The following is a 25971-nucleotide window of genomic DNA, read 5'->3' as shown; positions in this document are numbered from 1 at the left end:
AATAAACTCTCCAGGTTTAGAAAGCCCTGGAAGGCATTTGTTAATGTATGGCTCATGATGTGAATATTTACTAACCATTCCATTTATAGAATTTTCCAGCAGTTTCATGACACGGGTAACTAGAGCCATATTAAGAACCCCCTTAGCCACTGGGCAGTTGCCTGGAACAACCATATACAGATAGAGTTAAAATATTTCTGTAATAAGCCACTGTAAACTGGGTCTCCTTCTGTCAAAATAGATAATAGGGGGCAAAAATCCTTTATTAGTTTCAACTATCTTTCATGGATATTTTTAGGTGGCTGTCAGCTAAGATTTTGCAACAACATTATGTATGGTTCTAGTGATTTATTTTGTTAACTAAATCTTAAGTCATTTAATGATCCTTTAAAGAGTTCTGGTTTGGAAAATTGCCCCCAACTTCCTGAAAACACAAACTCAAACAGATTCAGAGACAAATGTGAGTTACATGAAAGTGGAAGCTGTTTTGTTTAAATTGATCAGAAAATGGACTCTGTCCTGGACATTGAAAAGTAATTAGGGAAAATTCTGCTTCAGCCTAAAATGTTCACTAGACAAAGTTATTTTCAGCTCATTCCACTAAATAAATATGAAACAAAAGTTGTAAAATGTTGTTTTGAGAAGGTGTACAATCATTCACCTGTTTGGGTTCCTGTCATCCTTAGTTAACCCTGCATATAATTCTAACTATTTGGAATTAATTAATATTTAATTAATATTAACTGAAAGGAATTCAATTCTAAAAAAGTATTTACTGAGTGCTAATAGAAGACATAATTTCTGCCATTAAGTTAACAAGATTAAGACAGATATTAAATGTTATTAAAATATTATTATGCTCTGTTAGGTGAGGTTTGAGTATTGATAGACTCATGATAAATGATCTCAAAATACATGATATATAGCACACAAATAAAGTGTACATTAATATTGCAAGTACGCCCTGGCTGGTTGGCTCAGCGGTAGAGCGTCGGCCTGGCGTGCGGGGGACCTGGGTTCGATTCCGGCCAGGGCACATAGGAGAAGTGCCCATTTGCTTCTCCACCCCCCTCTCCTTCCTCTCTGTCTCTCTCTTCCCCTCCTGCAGCGGAGGCTCCATTGGAGCAAAGATGGCCCAGGCACTAGGGATGGCTCCTTGGCCTCTGTCCCAGGCGCTAGAGTGGCTCTGGTCACAGCAGAGCGACACCCAGGAGGGGCAGAGCATCGCCCCCTGGTGGGCAGAGCGTCGCCCCTGGTGGGCGTGCCGGGTGGATCCCTGTTGAGCGCATGCGGGAGTCTGTCTGTCTCTCCCCGTTTCCAGCTTCAGAAAAAAAAAAATATTACAAGTACATGGAAAATGGAAAGTTTAGCTTTTATAGATTCTATTTGCTTTTTAGTTTTAAAGAACAACAATATTAACTTTTCCTTATTATTCCTATTATTACTGAATCAGAATTAAACTTTTGAACTACAGTGGTCCCTCATTTATTATGGGGATTAGGTTCCAGAACCCCCCGCGATAGGAGAAAATTCGCAAAGCAGCAAACTTATATTTATTTTATTATTTATATATATTTAAGGCTTTATTTCAAGTTAATATTCTTTTAATATGTTTTAATTAATATTTTTTATATTATTTTGTTTTTAATTTTTTAGGCTAGAAAATGCTTATTTTACCGCAAAAATAATTAAAACAGTAAATATATAAAAATACCTATATACTTCAAAATCCCGCAATATAGTGAAAAATCTGCGATACAAAATTAGATATATACAACTTAAAAATCCATGATACAGTGAGACTGTGAAAAGTGAACCGTGATATGGCAAAGGAAACTGTACCATTAAAATGGATTCCTAAAATGCAGTGGTGTTCACCCTGAAACATAGGGCAGAATATGTATGCATTTAATCTTTGGATTTAAACCAGAAGAATGTATAAACAATGAGACACAGCTCTCAGAGCCATATTAACCTGTATCCTGGCTAGCACAGGAAAAGCATTTTAATTCAGAGATGCTATCACCTGTTAATTTCTCTGATAGGTGGCTTTGGCCTTTTTAGAGTTAATCTATCTGATTATCTAACTGGGAAGCAAGAGGCTATAAGTAGCGTGAAATGTACAAGGGAGCCCAGTTTAGGAACTTGGTCATCTCCCATTAGGAATGAGCTCACTCAGAGGGATTTCTGTCTATGGATTTTTTATTACTCACACGGAGCTGGGAGGAAAATAACCGGGCAGATTCTATAGTTGTGACCACCAAGTTGGGCTTTGAATCAGACAGACCAGGGTTGAAGTCCTGATTCTGAAATCACAGTCTGTGTGACTTGGGCAAGAATTAAACCATCTTTGTGCCTCTGTTTTCTATCTGTAATGTGGACTCTACTTCATGAATATGTTGTAAAGTTTAAATGAGAAAACACATTTTTTAAACCAATTTTCCAGTATGCCATGAACATAATTATATAATATTGCTGAGAAACAATGCCTAAAAGTGATACATATATACAATTAAACACTTTCCTTATTTAAAAGCACTTTTTATAAACATTATTGAAAAGTTTCCAAACAAAAACTTTTAGAGCAATGCTACGAGATGTTTGCCAATGTTTCCAGGATGTGAAACACACAGGTAGAAGCTATTTGATTTTATTGAACAAGGTCATTTTAGTTGGCCAATGGGAAGAAAGAGATGTTAAGAATTTGAGAATTGCTTAGCCTTACTGTCCACATTTCCCTAAACATAGTTATGTTGGCAGTAAGACAAAGGAAGAAGGGTCCTTTCTGGACCTGCTGGTTCATGGGGTGTGCTGACCGCTGGCATGTGACTAGATGGTTTCACTTTCAGTATCCCCAATATAAACGAGGCTTGGAGCAATCATGAAGTCTTCTCAAGGGATCCGGGAAGGAGGAAGCCCATCTAGAGGGTGGACTGTGTTCCTGTGCTTTCATTGTGCCAGATGTACACCTTGAGACAAATGGGAAACACAACACAGCTCAAGAGAAGCCCAGAAATGAATATCAGAAGGTCAACAGAAACATGGAAAGTGTAACATATGTGACACAAAAATATCTTTTCATCTTCAGTATAGATTAGCAAAGTGACTGAGGGGTGTGGATCAGATATCAATCTGAAAGAGGCCTTGACTTAATAAATCTGAAGCTATTTATTGTTTATTTGGAAATCTCATTTTGAGTGGAAAAAATAATTTGCTGTTAGGTAAATCCATTATCAGAATTATGAGGAAAAGGATATTTGTACACGCAGACTTGGGGGAAAAGTCCTGAGACTGAAAATTTATCTCTGTAAGCAGAAAGCAGGGAAAGACCGAAGAAAGGCTGTCCAGCCTAGTGATTAATAGAGTTGATAAAGGAAACTTACATATGTAAGGCATGTCATGGGTGGTTGCAAGATGAAACGGATCCCTGCATAGCTTGGCACGTGTCAAAGAATTATATAGGGGAAAGTAGGGAATAATCATGGGTACTAGTATGTTAATGCTACCATGTATGATAAATTACTTTACATGATTGACCAGGTTAGGACAACAACCTGTTCCAAGAACCAGCATATAGCAGGAGGAAAGGGAGGAGAGCTGATCAATATCAGAATGAATATCAATTACAATCAAATAGTCTCTAAAGGAGTTTTGCTGAAAACAACCCCTCTTCTGGCCTGAGTCCAGCTTGTAAGATAGTTAGTGGTCATGTCATGGAACAGTCTCTCCTCCACAAAGGACTTGGTTTATGTTTTAAGTGAAGGCTACTTCTGGCTATTTCATGCAGACTTTGAAGGGAACCCTAGGATCTCAGAAACAGGTGCAGCCAGATTGTGTCGTTGGTTGTACCCTCTGAGTCATTTCCTATGTCTCTTGTGGCTGGTTATCAATGAACTGCGTCATTGCTCAGACATGGCACCCTGCATTCTGTGTTTGAAATGGAATCTACTCAAATATTTGTCAATTGAGTTTTCTGTTCCAACACTGCTAAGTTTTGTGGTGATGGTGTGGAATATGGATGAAACTCTTGTCTTTGATGCCCTGAAGCTCACTCATACTCAAGAGATAGTTGAGTATACAGAAATTTTTTGCACTTTAACTTTTCCTTGTCTTCTAATTTACTTCTCTACATTAAAAAATTCTGTGTTGAGATGTATGAATTGCAAATTAACTTTTTTTGGGGTACAAACCCATTTCTTTCCTGGAGTAAATGTAATAATACCTTTTATGACATCTATGGTTGCTGAAGATCAATAAAATTAGTCAGTGGTTAATGTTTGACTGAGGTGAAGGGAGAGGCTTCTGGGGAAGCAGAGCATACAGAGTGTTCTCTGGGGAGATACTCTACTGCCAGCAAGAGCCTCAACAGCTGAATGAAAGAAAATAACTTCTAACAAATTTTGGTATTTACTTATAGAAAGGTAAGTGTTGATACATCTTAACTATGTTGATAACACATTCCTTAGAATGACAAAATAGATGGTGGAAGGGGTACTTAAGAAGTCTCTGGACAAATGTATTCCTTGAGGGGTGCTATGTAGTATTGCTGGGAAGGAAACTTTATTTGTGGTATGACAAGTTTTGCTTGCAGAGCATAATTCCTTAAATAGTTTCTTTTTATTCGTCTACTATGTCTTTCACACATTCATTTGATGAAGTGGCTTTGGTTGAATCAAACTTGATAGTAGAATTAAGGAAAAGTTGAGTTTTTATATGTTTAAATGATTACTACCTATTCTCTGTGATTAAAATATGAGAGTGTCTAGTCTTAAGATGTCTGGCTCTTGTATGCTAGAATTGATGTTGGAATCTCATTCTCTTTCTTACAATGTCTTTTCTTAGATGTGGTCTTCAAAACTTGAACATTCTAACTATTTCTCAGAGAATGAGATTCAACTTGGAATTCTTAGGACTGTCTGGGATACCTCAGGGGAGGAGAAATGCATGAGAGCAAAGAAATTTTTCTTAAAAGCACTAAACTAACAATGGAAAACAGAGTGACAGACCTGCTTTCACAATTGAGAAAACAAGGCTTGGTGTGTGTGTGTGTGTATGTTGGTTTCTGGTACTTCTTCCATTTGACTGGTGATTATACCATTTGCTAATGAGTGATTATTTTGAGATGTCAAGTCACATACTGCCTGTAAGTGCTTTCAAAGATTCAGTCCCTACCTCTGTTCCAGTTTTTCTTTATTATGGTGACTTTCTAGGGACCGATGCCCTCTGTGATGGGGATGTGGAGTAGGAAATTGGAAGGACAATATATTCTCTGATATTTGCTTGTCTTTATTTTTCTTCAGAAACTAAGCAAGTGAGAAATATACTGTAAGCAGTATAGTTTAAAAGAAAAAAGTACATGCTTTGATGACAAAGGAAATGGATGCATTCAGCTCTCATCAGGAAACAAAATGAGTCTTGTACTGAGTGAGAGTTTATCATGGTTTATAGGCTATATATAGTTTATGAGTCTTCAGGGTTGGGCCGTGGGTTAGACCAGTTTTATTATTTGCCAGTCGGCAGGTACTAAGCGAGCAGATTGCTTGAACTCTCTGATCATTAATTTTCTCATCCATAAAATGGAGATACTTGCCTAACTATGTAGTTTGAGGGCAAATTGGATAAGCATGTAAAGAACTCCATGCTATTAGTACTCTTTTCCATTAGAAAGTTCAAGTAGGTGACTTAGGTTGAATTGAGAAGTTACTCTTTCATTCTCTAAGGGGGAAAACCCCATAATGCTGCAACAATTTTATATCTTTTATTATGCAAGACATCAACTAATTCTATACTAAGGAAGTGGGGTTTAACAATTCCCCACTTGGGAATTGTTAAATGATAAAACAATTGGGATTTACTTTTTTAAAGTATTTAAAAGCCTCTTATGTTTCATATTTAAGTCTTTTAGTGAGATGTGGGTGTGGCATCGTTTAGAACTTGGTAAGATGAACCCTTGAAAAGTCATTGTTGTTCAAGGTGAAGGTTTCATTTTTGGTACTTCCTGTCTCTCTTTTTTTATAAAAGGCAAAATATGTCCTATGAGCAACTCAACTTCCTGTTCTATTGTCAGAAGCACTCTCTGGAAAGGAGAGTGTGCTCACACTTTACTTTCAGGTCAAGAGATGACTCAGAATGAAAGCTGACCACCATCTTGCTCCTTTCTTCAAAGCCCACACATTAGTGCCTTTATAGGTGGTAGTTTACACGGATAGAAATATATAGATTTATTCATTGGCATAAAATTGCATTTGGTTAGAAATCTCTGGTGTCAAATTTAGAATGTGGCTTGTTGTTCTGGAGCCTATTCATTGATTAAGGAAGGAAAGAGGTCCTGAAGTTTGTTAGAGGAATATCTGTTTACCAAGGTTAACTGTGTGAACAAACAGGAATGTCTACATTAGGTAAAGAGATATTAATAAAAACAATCACTCAGTGGTTGAGATATTAATTATACTAAAGTTGACTTTTCACTTAAGTGTATGCAACAGTCCAAGCTATATTTGTTTATTATGTATATGGCACAAAGAAAACAATTTCTCTTAAAATATTCTATAAAATTGGCCCTGGCCGGTTGGCTCAGCGGTAGAGCGTCGGCCTAGCGTGCGGAGGACCCGGGTTCGATTCCCGGCCAGGGCACACAGGAGAAGCGCCCATTTGCTTCTCCACCCCTCCGCCGCACTTTCCTCTCTGTCTCTCTCTTCCCCTCCCGCAGCCAAGGCTCCATTGGAGCAAAGATGGCCCGGGCGCTGGGGATGGCTCTGTGGCCTCTGCCCCAGGCGCTAGAGTGGCTCTGGTCACAATATGGCGACGCCCAGGATGGGCAGAGCATCACCCCCTGGTGGGCAGAGCGTCGCCCCATGGTGGGCGTGCCGGGTGGATCCCGGTCGGGCGCATGCGGGAGTCTGTCTGACTGTCTCTCCCCGTTTCCAGCTTCAGAAAAATACAAAAAAAGAAAAAGAAAAAAAAAAAAAAAAAAAAAAAAGGAAAAAAAAAAAAATATTCTATAAAATTGACATATTATATTTCCATATTCATGATATTCTGAATCAATAATTTCTTTCCATATTTTAATTAATTTTAAATATTAGGACCTATACAGTTCTTGATGAAGAAACAAAGAAATGAAAATGATAGATTTGTGCTCTTAAAGAATGTTTAAACTGAAGATGAATACGTCTTCCTCACACAGAGAGTCCGTGCTTGGTCTTGGCATTCAGATCTTCCTTGCCTCTCTGCGCTTGCTTTCCTGCCCCGGAGGATGACAGCAGGACCTACTCTAGAGAATTGTGATACTTAAATGAAATAAGTTGTCCAAAGTGCTTAACTTAGTAAATGCTCACAAAATTCTACCTAGTTTTGCAGTTTGAATTATAAAAAACTAACTTGAGTGAGATTTCATATGGTATGGTATTTCTTAATAAACTAGAATTAAACTTATTTTTTCCTTCCTGTCTTGCCCATCCCAGTTGTTAATTATGATTTCATTACAAAAGTCAGAGAGTTAACCTGTCATACTTGAGCATGATTACACATTTTTGTCCATAGAATCTTTTTTTTTTTTTAGAGAGAGAGAGAAAGGAAGGGAGAGAGATGAGAAACATCAATGTGTAGCTGCAGCACCTTAGTTGTTCATTGATTGCTTTCTCATATGTGCCTTGACTGGGTGAGGGTAGCTCCAGCTGAGCCAGTGACTCCTTACTCAAGCCAGCGACCTTGAGCTCAAGACAGCAACCATAGGATCATGTCAGTTATCCCACGTTCAAGCTGGTGACCCCGCACTCAAGCTGGTGAGCCTGCACTCAAGTGGCAACCTTGGGGTTTCAAACCTGGGACCTCAATGTCCCAGGTCGACACTCTATCCACTGCATCAACACCAGTCAGCCTCCTTAGAATCTTGCCTCAAGGTCACCTTATAAAGGAACTAGTATTATAGAAAGTGGTCCCCCCCCATCAAATCTTAATGTTTAAATCCAATGGGATGAGATCTAATCTGGATTTACCTCATACTGAATTTCTAAGGCTAGAATGTGTGATGTTATTATCTTTAAAAAATACTGATCTATATACTTTATAATACACAAAGAAGTATTGTACAATACATGAAGAAACACACTGTCAAACATAATTATGTCACCTTTCATGAGAAACAGTGATTCTTACACTCCTCTTTAGCCCCTGTGATGTTCTGCTAGATAAGGAAGGAAGCAAGTTCTTTGCCTGCCTGCCTCTGCCTGTCTCCTTGGGTTTCTGTGGTACAAGCCTGCACGTTTCAGGGAATTCAATGCTGACGTCCTTACTGGCAACCTGCTTAGGCCGTCAGGGAAGTACCATGGTGGAACAGACTTGTGTTGTATCCATGTATCCACGTGGGTGATTCCCTTCCACCTAGTTTGGATGATACTTCCATCCAGTGCTGGGTTGCTCTGTGTGAGTTTGAGGAAAGGGCTCCTCACCCCAGCTGCCCCTTCCTTCGCTGCCTCTGCGGAGTGTCAGGTAGGAAACAAACCAGTCAGGAATAAACGTTCCTTAGAACTCATTATCCTTTTCTTTGATAAGAATGATTATGCCAATAGTTTATGTTTAAGTTGATCATATAAATTTAAAACATTTTAAGCCTTGAAGGGGAGCCACCTATCCTCCCAAGAACCCATTTACCCAACCATGAATCTAATGATAAAACAAATAATCACCCCCACTTTTATGTATTTGTAAATCCAGATTTTTTATATACTGAAAGACTGGCATGTCTATATTGTTAAGTTTAGCGAGAGAAAAGAAGTGCTGACTTTTATCTGTGTGTGTGCAGAGTGGGGGGGACACCCTCATCTCCTTTTCCTCCTTCCTCCCTCCCTCGCAATCAGCCTGGAGTACTAGGCAGGAGCCCTGATTTTATGACTGTTTATTTCTAGCTTATTAATGGCCGCTTTCCTTGGGTCCCCAATTTGTCAAGAGTGGCAATTGGTCTGATCCTCTGTGGTTTTTCTAAACTTAAAATGATATAATTATGCCAGAGATTTGTGAGTGGGACCAATGGGGGCATGACGATCTGAGCGTTACTTGATGACCAATGGGTTAGTGAGCATTCCATCTGGTCTTTATGCATCTCTGGCCTTGTTTTGTCATTTATTCTGCTCCTAAGCAGTTTACAATGCAGAGGTGAAATAAATGGCACGCAGGATATTTGTGCTGTTTGGTATCGATGAATTCATCACATCCTTTCACCTATGGCATTTGAAAACAAATTTTGGAGTCCTCTCCTTCTGTACCTTCTTTGTTCTTTAGAAATTCATGATTCAACTTTAGAACAGGATAAACTAAATAAATTCCGAGCCCTTAATGGATTTTTTTTTTAAAACAAAAAGGATGAGAGATAACTGACTCTATTTAAGGCTTGCCTATCACTTAGCTTTTTTTAAGGGGAAAAATATCAATGCTTACATATTGAGTTATAAGTTTTGAGACCTGGGACACAGGGATTTCCTGTCCTTACTCAGACATACAGGGAAATGCCAGGACTGTCTAAAAATGCCTCTTGGGAGTGTTGGAGCCCAGCGGAAGGTTCAGTCCGCCTTTAGGTGAACCCTCTGTGATGCTGTAGGTGCTGCATGTATAATAGCTGAATAAAGCTCCATTGAGACTCCTCTGTCCTGGGATGGCAGCACCTTTCTCAATGAAAATTAGAGTTTCCTGACATATTAATTTGCTAGGGCTGCTGTAACAAAGTACCATAGATGAAGTGGTTTAAACAATGGAAACTTATTGTCTCACAGATCTGGAGGCTCAAAGTCCCAAATCAAGGTGTCAGCAGGTTGGTTCCTTCCGGGGACATGAGGGTCTTTCTCAGGCTTGCAGATGGCCATCTTCCCCTACGTCTCTTTGCATCATCTTCACTCTACGTCTTTTTCCATATCCAAATTTTCCCTTTTATATGAGGACACCAGTCATATTGGATTAAGGACAATGACCCAATTTTAACTTTATTACCTTGGTGAAGACCCTATCTCCAAATAAGATCATATTCTGAGATACTTGGGAGATAGAACTCCACCATATGAGCTTTTTTTGGGGGGGAGTGGGAGACACTATTTACCCTAAAACACTTGGCTTGATTAAAATATTGGAGATCACTGAGGTGAAGTTCAGAGGGAAATGAGGAGAGATGATACAACAGAGAAATATATGTGCTGCAGGAGCTTAACCTTCTGGGTGATATTCCTCTGAGAAGGGGAGTCTTGTCAACATCTGCAGAGGAAGGGCAGCCATTGAATAAAAAATGGTAACTCCTTTGAATTTTTGTAACAAATGAAAGGGTACCTGTTGGTCAAATAAGTTTGTAAATATGATATATATGTTTGCTCGCTTGTGATTTTTATTGGGTGTGGGGGACGGGCTGTGGGCAGGCTGGGTTGTTGTGGCCTGAGGTTTGGTTTTAGGACTGAGCTTTTCCCCACACCCTTGACTGATTGTATGATCTGGGTGGTGCACTCTCATGAGGAATCCAATTATGCCTTGGATAAGTGACTTTGTATCGGAGACTTCCTTGTTTGTATATTGGATTAAGGGTTTTGGTTTTCTACTCTATAAAGTGGGACGGACCAGGAGCTGGCTCACTCAGTTCCTGCTGTCATGTTTGCAGGGGCTTCCCTGATCCCTTGCCCTTCATGGGAAAAGCTGGTTTTCTGCTTTTCCCTTGCCTTCTTTTGTGGTTTGCCTGTCTTGGTGAGACACCAATAAATAGGATGGCCCACCATCCTCCGACTCCGCCGTTTCTTTACCATCTGCCCGAATCCAATGGGAACCTGCATGGGCCAGGCGGCTGCTTTGATAGTAACAGCCATGGCTCCTGGCCATACAGTACCAGATGGTAATATGAAGATATTTGTGTCTTTGAAGGGAGATTAATATATGAATAAAAAGCATAGGTGTGGATTAGCCAGGCAGGGTGATCTTGGGCAAGTCTGACTGTTTTTAACCCTCATCTTTTAATTTTTAATCTTTAAAAGGTAAATTTTAATATTACCTGCTTCAAAGGGTTCTTATGAGAATCAATAAGATAATTCATATAGAAGTCTCAGCATGTATGTGGCAAGTTGTTTTCAGTAAATGTTAGCTGCTTTTGTAACCTGCCTGAACACAAATTTAAGACATGGAGGAATTTCAGTGTTCTGAAGGCTGTAGTGAATTAAACAAAAGCATCAGCCTTTGGCAGCAAGACCAATAACTTGATTTCATATTTGTTGGTTGTCCATTGTTAAAACAAGCGGTGGTGCTTTTCAAAACTCCCTTCCCCCCCTAAAAACCTTTGACCTGGGTTGCTAAGGATGTGCTTCTCCTCTCAGATAGTTGCCATAGAAACTGTCTGAATTTAATCTTTGAGTCTGAGGGAAACCCTGACAAATAGCAATATTTCCAAGCAGATGATTGTATCAACTATTTCAGGTAGCTGAGATAAATTATCACTGAATTTTCTGAAAAGCTACTCTAGTCCTTTTCCAAGTAGTGTTTGTGGGGAAATCTATCAAATATGTACGGTGTGATGATTTTAGGCAATTTCAATTATAAATATGGTTTCCTGCCAGCATCCTTATGATACAGGATGTGATATTCATTAGTAGAATCATGTCCATACAAAGAGGAAATATAGGTAAGACTTGTTTAAGAGGTCAAAGTCCTCTTCTGGCATAATTCTCCCTTTGAAATAGTTGGCAGTGGGGATGTTGTTGTGAAGGCTGCTTCTTGAATATTCTCATTATCTGGGCCACAGAAAGCTGGGGATTGAGAATGGAGATGCCTGTAGACAATGTTTAAGGTTGTGACTAAGCAAACTTGGGTGACAGAATGAATTTTTATTTGGCAAACACCATTAGAAATGTGAATTCACTGAGGCCCTGGCCGGTTGGCTCAGCGGTAGAGCGTCGGCCTGGCGTGTGGGGGGACCTGCCTGGGTTCGATTCCCGGCCAGGGCACATAGGAGAAGCGCCCATTTGCTTCTCCACCCCCACCCCCTCCTTCCTCTCTGTCTCTCTCTTCCCCTCCCGCAGCCAAGGCTCCATTGGAGCAAGATGGCCTGGGCGCTTGGGATGGCTCCTTGGCCTCTGCTCCAGGCGCTAGAGTGGCTCTGGTCGCGGCAGAGCATCGCCCCTGGTGGGCATGCCGGGTGGATCCCGGTCGGGCGCATGCGGGAGTCTGTCTGACTGTCTCTCCCCGTTTCCAGCTTCAGAAAAATACAAAAAAAAAAAAAAAAAAAAAAAAAAAAAGAAATGTTAATTCAGTCAATATGAAGCCCATAACTCTCAAAGGTAGAAATTATCATCATCCTTGCTTTTCAGATGAATAGACATGAGTCAGCGGAGGAGTCAGGATCCAAACCAGCCAGTCTAACATCAGGGTTTGCACTCCTAACAACTGCATCATTCTGTGGGAGATTCATCTGCAAATAAATCATGAAACTTAGGCACCAGAGTGGAGAATAATGACTTCTATTTTTCACTGGAAACCTCCTGTGAGGGATAAGAATAAATGTAAATGACAAAAGAAAGGATAAAGGCATTGCTACTTTTACTTTTTAGATTCCATTCCAATTGGTGGCCTGTCAGAATACAAGCTTTTATTTTACATTTAGTTGCTTTTCTATTGTTCATTTTATTTGTATTTGGAAAATTAAAAGTGCTGAAAAAAAAAATCAGTTCGAGATGGTAAGATATATATTAACCAGTTCTTAACCTATTTACCAAGCAGATATTTGTTAGCATATATAAAAATAAAATGATCCTTTTACAACAATTCATTACTTTGCATCAAAATAAATCTCAAATTAGTTTCCTTTAACACTTTATGTTCATTCTAAAATCTATTCTCTTCTAACTTGGACAAATTAATAGGGTATCAATATTAGACAATCACGCTTTATAAATCATTGTATAATTGAATTTAACAAACATCTGTTGAGGGCTTAATATATGAAAGGCATAGTGTGAAGAGCTATAAGAGGTTAAGAAATAACAGTTTTTAAAAAATCAAGGCTTTGCCTTGAAGGATTTTATTTTCTGGTAGGGGCAATAACACGGACATGTAAATAAACAATGAAAAATAAGATGTGGGCAGGAGGGGCTTGGAAAGGAAGGTAATTCAGGCTGGAAATCAGGGATGAGTTCATGAAGAAAGTAGAATTTCCGTTTCAGCTGCATGAAGGCAGACACGGTACTGCTTATTTTGGCATCCCAATTTTTAGCGCAGGATCTGGAACTCATAGAAGCTTTTAATAACAATTCAGTGCTTTTAAAATAAACGAGTACTTTGGACCTAGGTGGGACCTAGGTGGTGAGATATGAGAAGCAGACGTAGAGGTGAGGAAGGATACTCTTAATCCAACTTCATAAAGCAATTATCAATCGTCGATTGATTCCAGGCACAGCCTCGGGCCAGGTGGGGAGAACAGCAAGTGCCAAAGCATAGAGACAGGAAAGCTCAGGGCACGAAGTCCATCCGGGTAGATGGCTTACTGGGTGTGGGAAGGGCGTGGGAGATAAGACCGAAAGAGTACCGGCAAGTTAGGACCCGCATTGGAAAAATTCCTGAGGAGTTTGAAGAGAAAGATTGCCAAATGTGTTGTTATTGTCTACATTTTTACTTCCTTAAGCAAATATTGGTGATGCTGATCATGTTCATTTTGCCAATATAAAAAAATCGGACTTACACTTAAGAATAGAAACTTATTCCTTTACCTATATTTTATATTGCAATACGCTAGAATCTGGGATTGTTATTTGTTTCTATGCATTTCCAAACCACATAAGCAATCTAAACCAGTAGAAATATATTTCCTTTGTGTTTAAAATGACACAATTCTACAGTGATGTTTGGACACATAAACCAAATTAATTCTGAGGCAAAAGCTAATTTTTAAATATTAAAAGAATTTGTCCATAAGGGTTTTAGTCCAAGCTCTTCCTTAAAATAGCTATAGAATCTTAGGGCAAGCTACTTAATTTATAAAGCGTGTATAAACAATAGATACATTTTATGTATCTCTGCCTCTCAATGCCTATATCTACTTCTCTGCAGCTATCATGCCATATAGAGTAAAGGAGGAGTCAAAAGAGTGTTTGGACTTTGGAATCTGACAGATCTGATTGGAAGAATGGCAGTGTCACTTCCTAGCTATGTCTCAGTAGGTGAATTGCTTAACTTTGAACCTCAATTTCCTCATATATATATAATAAGAATAACAATTCCTCACTCATTTTGCCTGTGAAAAACTCCTAACAGCCCACATTTATTATTGAGTAATTGCTATATATTTTCCATCTGAAGAAACAGTCACAGAGATATTAAGTAGCATACCCATGGCCACACAGCTAATAAAAAGCAGGGCTGGGTTAGGACCAGTAGCCGCGGCCACCGTCACAGCTGCCTAGCCCTTGCAGGTTCACATTTAACTGGGGCAGATGGTAATGAAATAGCGCAGTCGGAGGATGGTGGGCCATTTCCCTTTATTCTAGACTTGTACTGGCCAATGAGTAAAAACAAACACAGGGGCACCAAAACCCATTCTTTCCAGTTTTTCTCTAGAATCAAAGGCTCCTTTAGCCTCAGCTACTTCCTTTTCCCCATCTGCATGCCTCTATCTTGCTGGCTGCCTCCTCCCTTGCGACCACGTGGTCTCCTCCCTTCTCTGTAACAAAGTGGTCTCTTCTCTCAAAATGGCCTCCTAGCTCCTCCTCTTTTTAAAACTTTTCAGTGCGAAAGTCCTCCCCCAACATACATTAACATAACCAAGCCCCTTCCCGAGCAGAAAGGCAGTTAACTGTATCATGTGAGAGCATCATCACATGAGCAGCAGTCATTTTTAACAATAAGAGTGAGCAAACCCAGAAAATATACATTTTGTAACTCATTTGCCCAACAGCTGGGTTTCCAGTTCAAGCTTCTGATTCAGAGTCTTCTTCTGCACCACTGTTACTGTGTTTGTAAAGAAACTTCTGTAAGTCTCTGACATAGATGATGATTAGTAAATACTCATTTCTTTCTTTAACTCCCAGGGCATCTGGGAGGCTACAATGGAATAGTACCGGTGGTGGGAGTCAGCCGGTTTGCACTGGTTCGGCAGAACTAACATCTAATTTTTTGTTGAGTTTGGTGAACCAGTTATTAAAATGGCACTTGTAATCAAGATTCTCTCTAAGGTGGGTGCCTAGGCAGCCACCCAATGTGGAAATCACAAATTTACATTTCTTACTATTTTTTAATGTTCATCTGTGCAACAGTGTATTCTAAGCGCCTGTAGTAATATTCATTCTGTCCATAGGTGAAAAAAATTTGATTGAACTATGCTTGTAGTATTTATTCATTTCATAAAACTCATTGTTCCTTTGATGAAATACTACATTTTAATTCCCTCGCATTTGTTACTTCAGTAAACAAACATATAACAGAAAGAGAAAAAATGCCAAACAACCAGGGGTGACAAGCTGTTGTTGGAAACATCTTAAATAACAGTTTTATTGTTTTTTGTCTGGTATTATTTAATGTTTCTCATTAATATTTTTAAACTCTTTCTTATAACATAACCTAGTTTTGTGTACCTCTTTTATTGTTCTTATTTAAGTATTAAATACATGAAATAATAAACTACCTTTTGGTATATCTTTTTTTATACTTATAAGGGTCATAAGGACAGAGAACCAGTTGTTAAATTATTTGAATCCCAAACTGGATAGTACTTTTACCTTTTAAAAGTTCAAATATAAACTACCTAAATGTAAGGCATTTAAAAATTTCAGGGTCTGAGTTTTTAAAGTGGTTAGAATTTATAATAATTTTATTTTTTTAATAAAGTGGTTAGAATTTAATAACCATTTTCTATGCTGAGTATATTAATGATAAGTTCAATGTAGAAAAACTTAAAAAAATAAATTAAAGATGAAGTGAACTAAGATCATCCATAATGCGCCTGGACTGCAGTGGCACAGTGGATAAAGTATTGGCCTGGAATGCTGAGATTGCTTTTTTGAAACCCTGGGCTTGACCAGTCAAGGCATATACAACAAACAATGAACAACTAAAGTGAAGCAACTATGAGTTGATACTTCTCACCCCCCTGTAAAATCAGTAAATAAAATTAAAACAACAACAAAGATCATTCATAATCCCTAAAGGTAATAAAGTAATTAAAATGTTAGTAAAATGAATGCATTTTTAAAAATTGAGATAAATTGTTATATAACATTATATTAATTTCAGGTATACAACATTAAATAATTTGGTATTTGTATATATTACATAGTGATTACCACAATAAGTCTAATTAGCATTTGTTACCATACAGTTATCCTCCTTCACTCTTTTCTTTTTAAAAAAATTTTATTTGGCCCTGGCCAGATGGCTCAATGAATAGTGTCAGCTCAACGTATGGACGCCCCGGATTTGATTCCTCATCTGGGCACACAAGAGAAGCGACCATCTGCCTCTCTCTCCCTTCTTCTCTCCCTTCTTTTCCTTTTCCTCTCCCATGGCCAGTGGCTCGATTGGCTCTAGCAATGGCCCTGGGCACTGAGGATAGCTCGGTTGGTCCAAGCACATCAGCCTCAGGTGCTGAGGATAGCTCAGTTGATTTGAGCATTGGCCCCAGACAGAAGTTGCAGGGTGGATCCTGATTGGGGTGCATGCAGGAATCTGTCTCACTATCTCCCTTCCTCTCACATAAATTAAAAAAAAAGATTTTATTTATTGATTTTAGAGAGAGAGGAGAGAGAAAGAGAGAAGGTGGGGAAGAGCAAGAAGCATCAACTCATAGTAGTTGTTTTTCATATGTGCCTTGACAAGGCAAGACCAGGATTTCGAACCCAGAACCTTAGCATTCCAGGTTGACACGCTATCTATCCACTGCGCCACCACAGGTCAGGTATCCCTTCACTCTTTCTGCCTACCTCTGACTCTCCTTCCCTCTGAAAACCATCAGTCTGATCTCTATATCTATGCATTCTTTTTTGTTTTGTTTTGCTTCTTTTGTTTTTTAGATTCCATGTATAAGTGAAATCATATGGTATTTGTCTTTTTCTGACTTATTTTACACAGCAGAATACCCTCAAGATCCATTCATATTTTCACAAATGGCAAATTTTTCCTTTTTATGGCTGAGTTGTATTCCATTCTGTATGTATGTCTGTGTGTATTACAGTTTTTTTTTTTATCTATTCATCAGTCAATGAACACTTAGGTTGTATCATATCTTGATTATTGTGAATAATGCTTCAATGAGCATAGGAGTGTGTATACCTTTTCAAATTAGTTTTTAAACAATAAATAATCAGAAGTGGAAAAGCTGATTTTGCATCTATGTTCATTTTTTGGGTGTCTTTGGCAGAATTTGTCATCAGAGTATTGCTTATCTTATGAAATGAGTTTGTAAGCATTACTTCTACTACAACTTTATTGTGGAAGGATTTGAGAAGGGTAGGTATTAACTTTTCTGTGAATGTTTGGTGGAATTCACTGGTGAAGACTTCTGGTTCTGGACTTTTGTATGTTGAGAGGTTTTTATTACTGATTCAACATCCTTACTATTAATTGGTCTATTTTATTATTTATTTGTTTATTTATTTATTTATTTTCTATTCAGTGAGAGGAAGGGAGACAGAGACAGACTCCCACATGTGCCCTGACCAAGATGCATGCAGCAAGCCCAATCGAGGGTGATGCTTGCCCATCTGGGGTATTGCTCCATTGCTCAGCAACTGAGCTCTTATTAGTGACTAAAATGGAAGACATGAAGCCATCCTCAGCACCTGGGGCTAATTTACTCCAATTGAACCATGGCTGCAGGAGCTGCAGGAGGGAAAGAGAGAGAGAGAGAGAAGTTAGAGGGGTAGGTGTGGAGAAGCAGATGGACACTTCTCCTGTGTGCCCTGACAGGGAATCAAATCCAAGACATACACACACCAGGCTGATGCTCTACCATTGAGTCAATTGGCCAGGGCCTCAGATTTTCTATTTCTCCCTGATCCCTTCTTTTTTTGGAAAATGGTATATTTCTTTTTTTTTTTTAAACAAATCTTTTTTTTTTAATTTTTATTTTATTTATTCATTTTAGAGAGGAGAGAGACAGAGAGAGAGAGAGAGAGAGAGAGAGAGAGAGAGAGAGAGAGGAGATAGAGACAGGGGGAAGGAGCTGGAAGCATCAACTCCCATATGTGCCCTGACCAGGCAAGCCCAGGGTTTCGAACTGGCGACCTCAGCATTTCCAGGTCGATGCTTTATCCACTGCGCCACCACAGGCCAGGCGAAAATGGTATATTTCTTGAGATTTATTCTTTTTTTCTTAGGTTGTCCTATTTATTGGCATATAATTATTCATAGTTTCTCTTATAATCTTTGCTGGTCAGTATCCCTATCGAACACAAATGAAAAAATCCAAATAACTCTTTCATTTCTGATTTTATTTATATATTGAGCTCTCTTTCTTTTTATCACTGTGAGTCTAGCTGAAAGGTTTGTCAATTTTGTTTATCTTTTTAAAGAATGAGTGAGTAATTGCATTGATTTTTTTCTATTGTTTTTGTTTCTATTTTATTTATTTCTTTCCTTCTACTAACTTTGATCTTCATTGGTTCTTTTCTAATTCCCTCAGGTATAAAACTAAAACTAGATTTTTTATATAAGATTTTTTTTCTTGTTTCTTGAGGTAAGCTTATATCATTATAAACTTCCTTCTTAGACTACTTTGCTGCATCCCATAAATTTTGGACTATTGTATTTCTATTTTCACTTGTTTCAACTCCTTTGATTGCTTTATTACCATTTGGTTGTTCAGTATCACGTTGTTTAATCACATTCATGATTTTTTTAGTTTTCTTTCTGTAAAATTATAAAGAAACAATAATTTAAAATGGCACATTAAACCATATGAACTTAATAGGCATATACAGAACATTTCATCTAAAAGCAACAGAGTATACACTTTTCTCAACTGCACATGGAACATTTTCCGGAACAGATTACATGTTAAGCCAAAATACAGTTTAAATAAATTTAAGATTGAATATTATCAAGCATCTTTTCTGACCACAATGGTCTAAAATTACTTCATAGTCCTATGGGGGTTCCCTTGCACTTAATGAATTGTTTTTCTCTTGCTGCTTTTAAGATTCTCTATTTACTTTAAACTTTTGACATTTTAATTACAATGTGCCTTGGTGTGGAATTTTGGGTTCATCTTTGAAACTCTCTGTGCTTTCTGGATCAGGATGTTTGTTTTGTTTCCCAGGTTAAGAATGTTTTCTGCCACTATTTTTACTTATTATTATTTTTTATTAAGGAGGTAGAGAGACAGACTCCCACACTTGCCCTGATGGGATCCCCCACCCCTCCCCCACAAGCAATGCTCTGCCCCCCTGGGGCCACTGCACTGTTGCTCACAACGAAGCCATTTCAGTGCCTGAGGCGAGGCAGTGGAGCTGTCCTCAGTACCCAGTGCCCAACTGCTCGAACCATTCCAGTCACGCTGCGGGAGGGGAGAGGGACAGAGGGGGAGAGAGAGAAAGAGAGAGAGAGAGAGACCGAGAGAGAGGGGGGGGGTAGGGATGAAGAAGCAGATGATCACTTCTCCTGTGTGCTCTGACCAGGAATCAAACCCAGGACTTCCATACTCCTGGCCATTGCTCTACCACTGAACCAACCAGCCAGGGCTCTGCTATTATTTCTTCAAATAAGTTGGCTACCCCTTGCTCTCGCTCTACTCCTTTTGGCACCTCTATAATGTTATTCTGCTTGATCTTGTCTCATAGGTCTCTTAAGCTATCTTCATTAATTAAAAAAAATTTGCTGCTCTGTTTGGGTGAGTTTCACTACTTTGTCTTCCACATTGCTGATTTGTTCTTCTACTTCATCTAATATGCTTTTGAACCTCTCTAGTATATTTTTCAGTTCAGTTATTACATCTTTCATCTTTGTGACTTCTGTTTTGTACTTTCATATATTGCTATCTCTTTGTTGAAGTTTTCATTTACTCTTCTCCTCAGTTCAGTGAGCATCTTTATGACCATTACTTGAACTCTAATAGGTAGTTTACTTATATCTATTTCTTCTTTTTTTTAAATTTTAAGTTAAAGGAGGGGAAATAGAGAGACAGACTCCCACATGCACCTCGACCAGGATCCACCTGTCAACCCCCATCTGGGGCTGATGCTCAAATCAACTGAGCTATCCTTAGCACCTGGGGCCAATGCTTGAACTAATCGAGCCTCTTGCTGTGAGAGGGGAAGAGAATAAGAAGGGGGAGAAGGAGGTAAAGAGAAGCAGGTGGTAACTTCTCCTGTGTGCCCTGTCTGGGGATCAAACCCAGGACATCCATATACAGGGCTGATGCTCTATTTACTGAGCCAACTGGCCAGGGCCTACTTATATCTATTTCATTAAGGATTTTTCTTATTCTTTCATTTGGAACATATTTTATTATTTCTTAATTTTACCCAACTCTCTGTGTTTGTTTCTATGTATCAAGAGGAAGAGCTTTCTCTCCCAGTCTTGAAAGAATAACCCTGTGGCCCCTGCCTGGGTGACTTAGTGTATTGAGCATCATCCCAGTGTACCAAGGTCATGGGTTCAACCCCTGGTCAAGGCATGTGTAAGAGGCTATCAGTGAATGTACAAGTAAATGGAACAGCTAAGGGGAACAATGAGTTGATGCTTCTCTTTCTCTCTCTCAAATTAATGGAATTTTTTTTTTTTTTAAAGAATAGCCTGTGTAGAAGATGAAACTATTGCTCAGTCTCTTGGTTGTCTCTCTAACATTTGTTGTGAGAAGCCTGGTTCATTCTTGATAGGTTCCAGTTTTTGAAGGTGTGGCAAGACCTGTAAGTGTTCCAGAGGGAGGGATTTCAGTGAGCTCTTAGTTTCAAGCTGAATGGTAGCTAGACCATTGGCACCAGCTTTTTAGGCAGGTATGTTTATACAGTATTGTGGGACCACAACTGTGAACCCTGTTGGCCTCCTGACCGGGCGATCTAGGGGTTTCCCCTTGGTGGCAGTTGCAAAAATCAGGGCTCCCCACAAGTGTATGAGCTCTTTTCTGGGAGGTACTTGTGAGCTGTAGGAAAGGAAGGGAGAGAGCAAAGATGATATCCTCCAGCCTATGTTCCCTGAGGACACTTCCATGTCTTCTAGCTGGGTGGTATACTTGAAGCCTGCCCTGTAGGCTGAAGCTTCAAGATAAGTAAAAAAGTCTTTTTTATAGGAAGACTGAGAATATGTTTTAGTCTGCTGTCTCTAGTGCCCAGGGTATGGTAACCTGCCACCAACTGTCTTTCTGATTGTTTCAGATATGTGGGACTCAGAAATGTAATTCTATCTGGCCACCAGAGCACGCATTCAAGAGGCATTGCCTGTGTGGGCTGCATGCATCTGCAAGGCAATGGGAATGATTGCTGGGGCCATGGGTGTGGCACTGGCTCTAGCAGGGTAGGGGTAGAATGTAAAAATGGTGCTTGCCAGTGCTAAAAAGGTTGAGGGAGAATATAAAAATGATCCTCACCAGCACCCCTGTTCCTGGAGCGGGTTCCAACAAGCTCCTGTACTTCTGGTAGATACTTCAAGATTAGCAAATGAATTTCCTTCATAGATGGTCTACTAGGTGCTTTTCAACTTACTGCCTTTGCACTGGGTCCCCGGGTGAGTGAATCTGCTTGCAAGCCCTTTAACAGTGAAATCTTCACTCCCAATAGCCTTATGATTCTCTTGGACATAAACCCATTGATTTTCAAAGCCAGGCATTTTGGGGACTATGTCTCTGGTGCAGGTCCCAAAGGTTGGGATGCCTCATGTTTTGCACAAGCCCCTCATTCTTCAGGGAGAAGCTCTCTTGTCTGTGTGCTGCCATGCCAGAGATGGCAAGATCATATCTCTTCTACCCATCTCAATGTCGCCCTTTTATCTGTTGTTGGGAGGAGCTGTTCAGCTAGTCTTCAGGTCCTTCCCAGAGGGAATTGATCTGTATGTAGCTACAGATTTGTGTCTACGGGAGGAAGTGAGTTCAGGATTTTCTTATGCTGCCATCTCGAACTTCCTCTGAATGTGTTATTTGTTTGTTTTAATACAACATGAAGGGCAACAACCCTGCTTTCCAGGCCATGTGGCAAATTTACCTCAGATCTTAAAATCTGTTAGTCACAATATGTCAGGGTGAAAAGTATAATTTCTGTGAAATGTCAAGCCATGGAAGAAAAGAAAAAATAATATTGAACAGAAAAGAATAAGGGCAGAATTTGGATTTTTATTTAGTAGATTGAGGAGAAATAAGAAGTACCTGTTTCCTGTAAGTATATTGCAAAGTTAACATCAATGTTTAGAAAACCAAAGAGGCAAAGGGTAAGGTCCTTGAATGAAAGATTATGAACATTCTTGGTTCTTTCTGCTTGAGGAATTTCATATACTTGTAGCTTTGAATCAGAACTCTAAAATTTTACCATCTAGTTACATTGGCATTTGCTAAAAACATAGCTTTCCCATTTATATAATAAGAGTGAAAATTATACATATTGCTTATCATTGAAGACCCTTACATTGCATTATAATAAAGCAGAGTGGTTAAAGAAATGGAAGAAGCATGAGCTTGATTTATGATGTTGACTTGACTGCATTCTTCCATATAGAGTCAAGACTGGCCTCTAAGGATCACATTCTACTATGTTTGTAACTGGATATCATCCAATTATCTTTTCTGGTTGGAAAGACATGATTTTAACATCCTGGTAGCTAATCATTTTTATCTCTGGTTTATTCACAGGAGATTGAATAAAAGAAAACAAATGGCACAAGCCCAACTGCCCTGCTTGTGTCTCCTCACACTTTATTTGGTAAGAAAAGTGGGTGCTCTTTATTTACTAATTTTTTTTCTCTGCCATCTTTCTACCTCATACCAGGGAAACAATGGTTATCATTTATAAATAAAGTTTGTCAAAATTAAATTGTATACAGAGGACACATAGTTTGCCCCAATGTGATATTTTTGATGAAATGATTACAAGTTATGCGTCAGTACTTTCTCCTCAGCTCTTAAAAGCCAATTGCACTCGGATAAGGTTTAAAATGTATCTAACCACTCAGGTTTAGACATCCATGCATAGCTTGGGGAATCTGGAAATAAAAGCATACTGATACATGCCCCTTAATCATGACTTTTTTCACTTTGACCATGAAAAATTCCCACTGAAACACACAAAAAGTTATTTTCTCTATTTTCAATCCTGCTCTGGTCTGTATTTTTCTTCCCATATATATTTTGGAGTTTTCTAGTTAAATTTGTCTTTAGAAATCTGTTGAGCTAACCATATTGAATGACAGGCTTCTAGAGATTGGATCTGGGTGAAACCTGGAGAAATATAAACCTTGAGTTCTGGTAGATAATAAGGTGCTATCCTGATTTTAGTCATGGGACTCATAAATGTCACGCATTTGCCAATTTGTTGTATTATGAAATGAGATATTGGGGAAGCCTTTGGTTTTTCTTTATAAGAAAGCTTCTAGATGCTCACACCTCAAATCTTGGTTCCTTTCTTCTGTGATCCAAAAATAACATGTCAAATTTCAAGACTCAGAGAGTTTCCTAGTTTTTCTAGTTTTCTTAGTTTTAAAATATTTATGGAGTGAAATAGAACTAAACTTGTAAAACTGTCAGAGCCTTACTCCCAGGGTGAGATGTGGAGAAGCAGATAACCTGCAGTTTAAACTTTAAAGACCAGGGATTCAAAGCTTATTGCTTGGATTGCTTAAAGACTGGATCAAACATTCCCATTTAACTCCTGTCTCCTTCCTACGCTCTTAAATGTCATTTGCTATTTATTTTATCATAAGGTTGTGTTGAAGTTAGACTTAGGTTCAAACTTAGCTTCGTGACTTACTAGTGAAAAGAACTTGGGTTACTTAAATGTTGAACCTCAGTTTTCTGCCCTGTGAAATGGGCAGAAAAGAGTACTTCCCTTTAGAATGTTGTGGCAACTAAATGAGATGATGTATTTTTAAAGTCCTCAGATCAGTGCAGGCTAAGTACTCAATAAATATCAGCTATTATTGTTACTACAGCATTTTAAATATTCAGTGTATACCCTCATATGAATGCAGACCTTCATGATGAAGAGATTGTATTTTAGTCATCCTTGCACCCTCAGCACACAACACAGTTCTAGAAATAAGGTAGAAATCAAATATCATGGGCTTATATTAGGAAACAATAATGAGATCAAAGAGAGAGAGAAGATTCTATCACCATAATTTGATATTAGTGGGTTCATCTGCTTTTTGTCTAAGAAGCAGACATGCATTTCTCTTCCTGGATAAAAGCTGAAAGTAAGTTTTTCTTTTCTCTTCTCTCATTCCACTGGGATTTCTACCTATAGTAAGAAATACTGCTTAAACACTGCTGACAGCAAGAGCCTTGCCCAGGAGACAGCCACAAGCACAGCTGTCTCTGCTTGAAGGAGGAAATTACTACCTGTGTGGAGCATTGGGTGGAACACACTTGTCTCCTGCCTTCACTCACCTTTACTCCCAGAACTTTTCTTACGAGGAACGGAAGTTCATTTGACACTTCTTACCTTTAGCATAAGGTTTTCTTCAGCAGAGATGGTAATTTAAAATGGTTGCCAGTCATATATTCTATACTTCAAACGGCTCTCTTGTTATTTTCTGAGAACTGGTTTTCATAAGGGGGCTAAAATCACTGCATGAGTATATTGCAAGGACACTGAAGAGAGAGCAAGTAAGTAATCCATGTTTTGGAAAAGGGTGCTGAATAGGGAGGGAGGCAGAGAAATCAAGGAGAAGCAACCTATTTTAGTTTTGCTTGGTTCTATGCTTCTTCCAGAAGGAAGAATAACTTGGCATTAATACTGTATAATCAATGCAGAGAACTCTTACTGGAAAGTGCAATAAGGGCAGCTACCAGGCAGGCAGACCTGGCACTTCCTCATGTCTTTTGATGGCCTGGAAGGTAGTGAGGCAGCATGGTTCAGAGATGCATCTTCAATTGCAACAGGGCTGGCTTTATTTCACTGTAGCAGTATCAGTGTCTCTGCTGTGGGACTTCTCAGGAGTTAGTCTCCTAATATTGTTGAGGACCAGAGGAAATGATGCATGTGGAGGGTCTAGTTCCATAGCTGCCACACAGAAAACACTCAAAAATGTCAGTTCCATTCTTTTCCCTTCTTTTCTAACTCCTGCATAAATCCTCTGGTCCTTTCATGTATTTCCACTGCACTGTCCTTATCAATTCTGGCAGTATGGCCTGATGACTCATGTGTGCACATGGATTTTGAAATCTTTATAGCCCAAATAGTTATGTTAAAGGGCAGAAAGAAAGATTTGTTGCCCTGATATAAAAACTCAACTTTGAACCTTGCACTGAGATGTATCCTCCTTCCCTGATAGGTAAGCCAGCTTATCCACATAGGAAAAATGCAGGCTGGTTTGTGAGGTTTGTAGTTTTCCTCTGGATACCATCACTGGTGCGATCAACTGACCGTTTGCTGATGTGAGTGGAAAATTGATAAAGGCAGTTTTCTGTTAAGCAGAAGCTCTACAGAAATCACTTCTTTGGTCTTGTAACAAACATAGTGGCACCTGGCCATCAGCACTCAGCTCTTTGTGCCCCACCTTCCAGTGAAGTTAATGGAGCTGGTGAAGATGTAGAAAAGGAGCAAAGGTGATGAAAAACCCCCAGAAGACAATAAACTTAGAAAGGAAGAAATGAACTAGATAGAAGTCTATAGAATCATTGTGTTGGTACAGAATATTTTTAGAGGTCTTCAATAAATAGGGGTTTATTTTCCTTAGATAACAAAAAGCCTGAAGCAGCAATCCAAGGCAGGTATAGCAGATCTGTGATATTATCAGAGACTTGGCTTTCTTTGTGTTTGTTCCATCATTTTCTGAGCTAATTTGTCCCCTCATGGTTTCATGATGGCTGCCATAGCTACAGATACA

General features: G+C 39.0%; 1 protein-coding gene across 2 annotated transcripts in view; it reads left to right on the top strand.

The window, feature by feature from the left end:
• CDH17 (cadherin 17) overlaps window positions 1-25971 on the top strand; it is a 105526-nt gene that overhangs the window by 11073 nt on the left and 68482 nt on the right. Inside the window, exons 1-2 of one of the 2 annotated variants that reach the window (XM_066379135.1) lie at window positions 4292-4421; window positions 22778-22847. In XM_066379135.1, coding sequence (XP_066235232.1) covers window positions 22800-22847 — 48 coding nt within the window. In that variant the 5' untranslated portion in view covers window positions 4292-4421; window positions 22778-22799. Of the gene's footprint in view, window positions 1-4291; window positions 4422-22777; window positions 22848-25971 lie in introns of those variants that run through there. The other variant, XM_066379136.1, reaches the window with a different exon arrangement.

The sequence above is a fragment of the Saccopteryx leptura genome, chromosome 3 (genome assembly GCF_036850995.1).
Source record: "Saccopteryx leptura isolate mSacLep1 chromosome 3, mSacLep1_pri_phased_curated, whole genome shotgun sequence".
Classification (NCBI taxonomy): Eukaryota; Metazoa; Chordata; class Mammalia; order Chiroptera; family Emballonuridae; genus Saccopteryx; species Saccopteryx leptura.
This window is presented reverse-complemented; position numbering and strand designations above follow the sequence as displayed.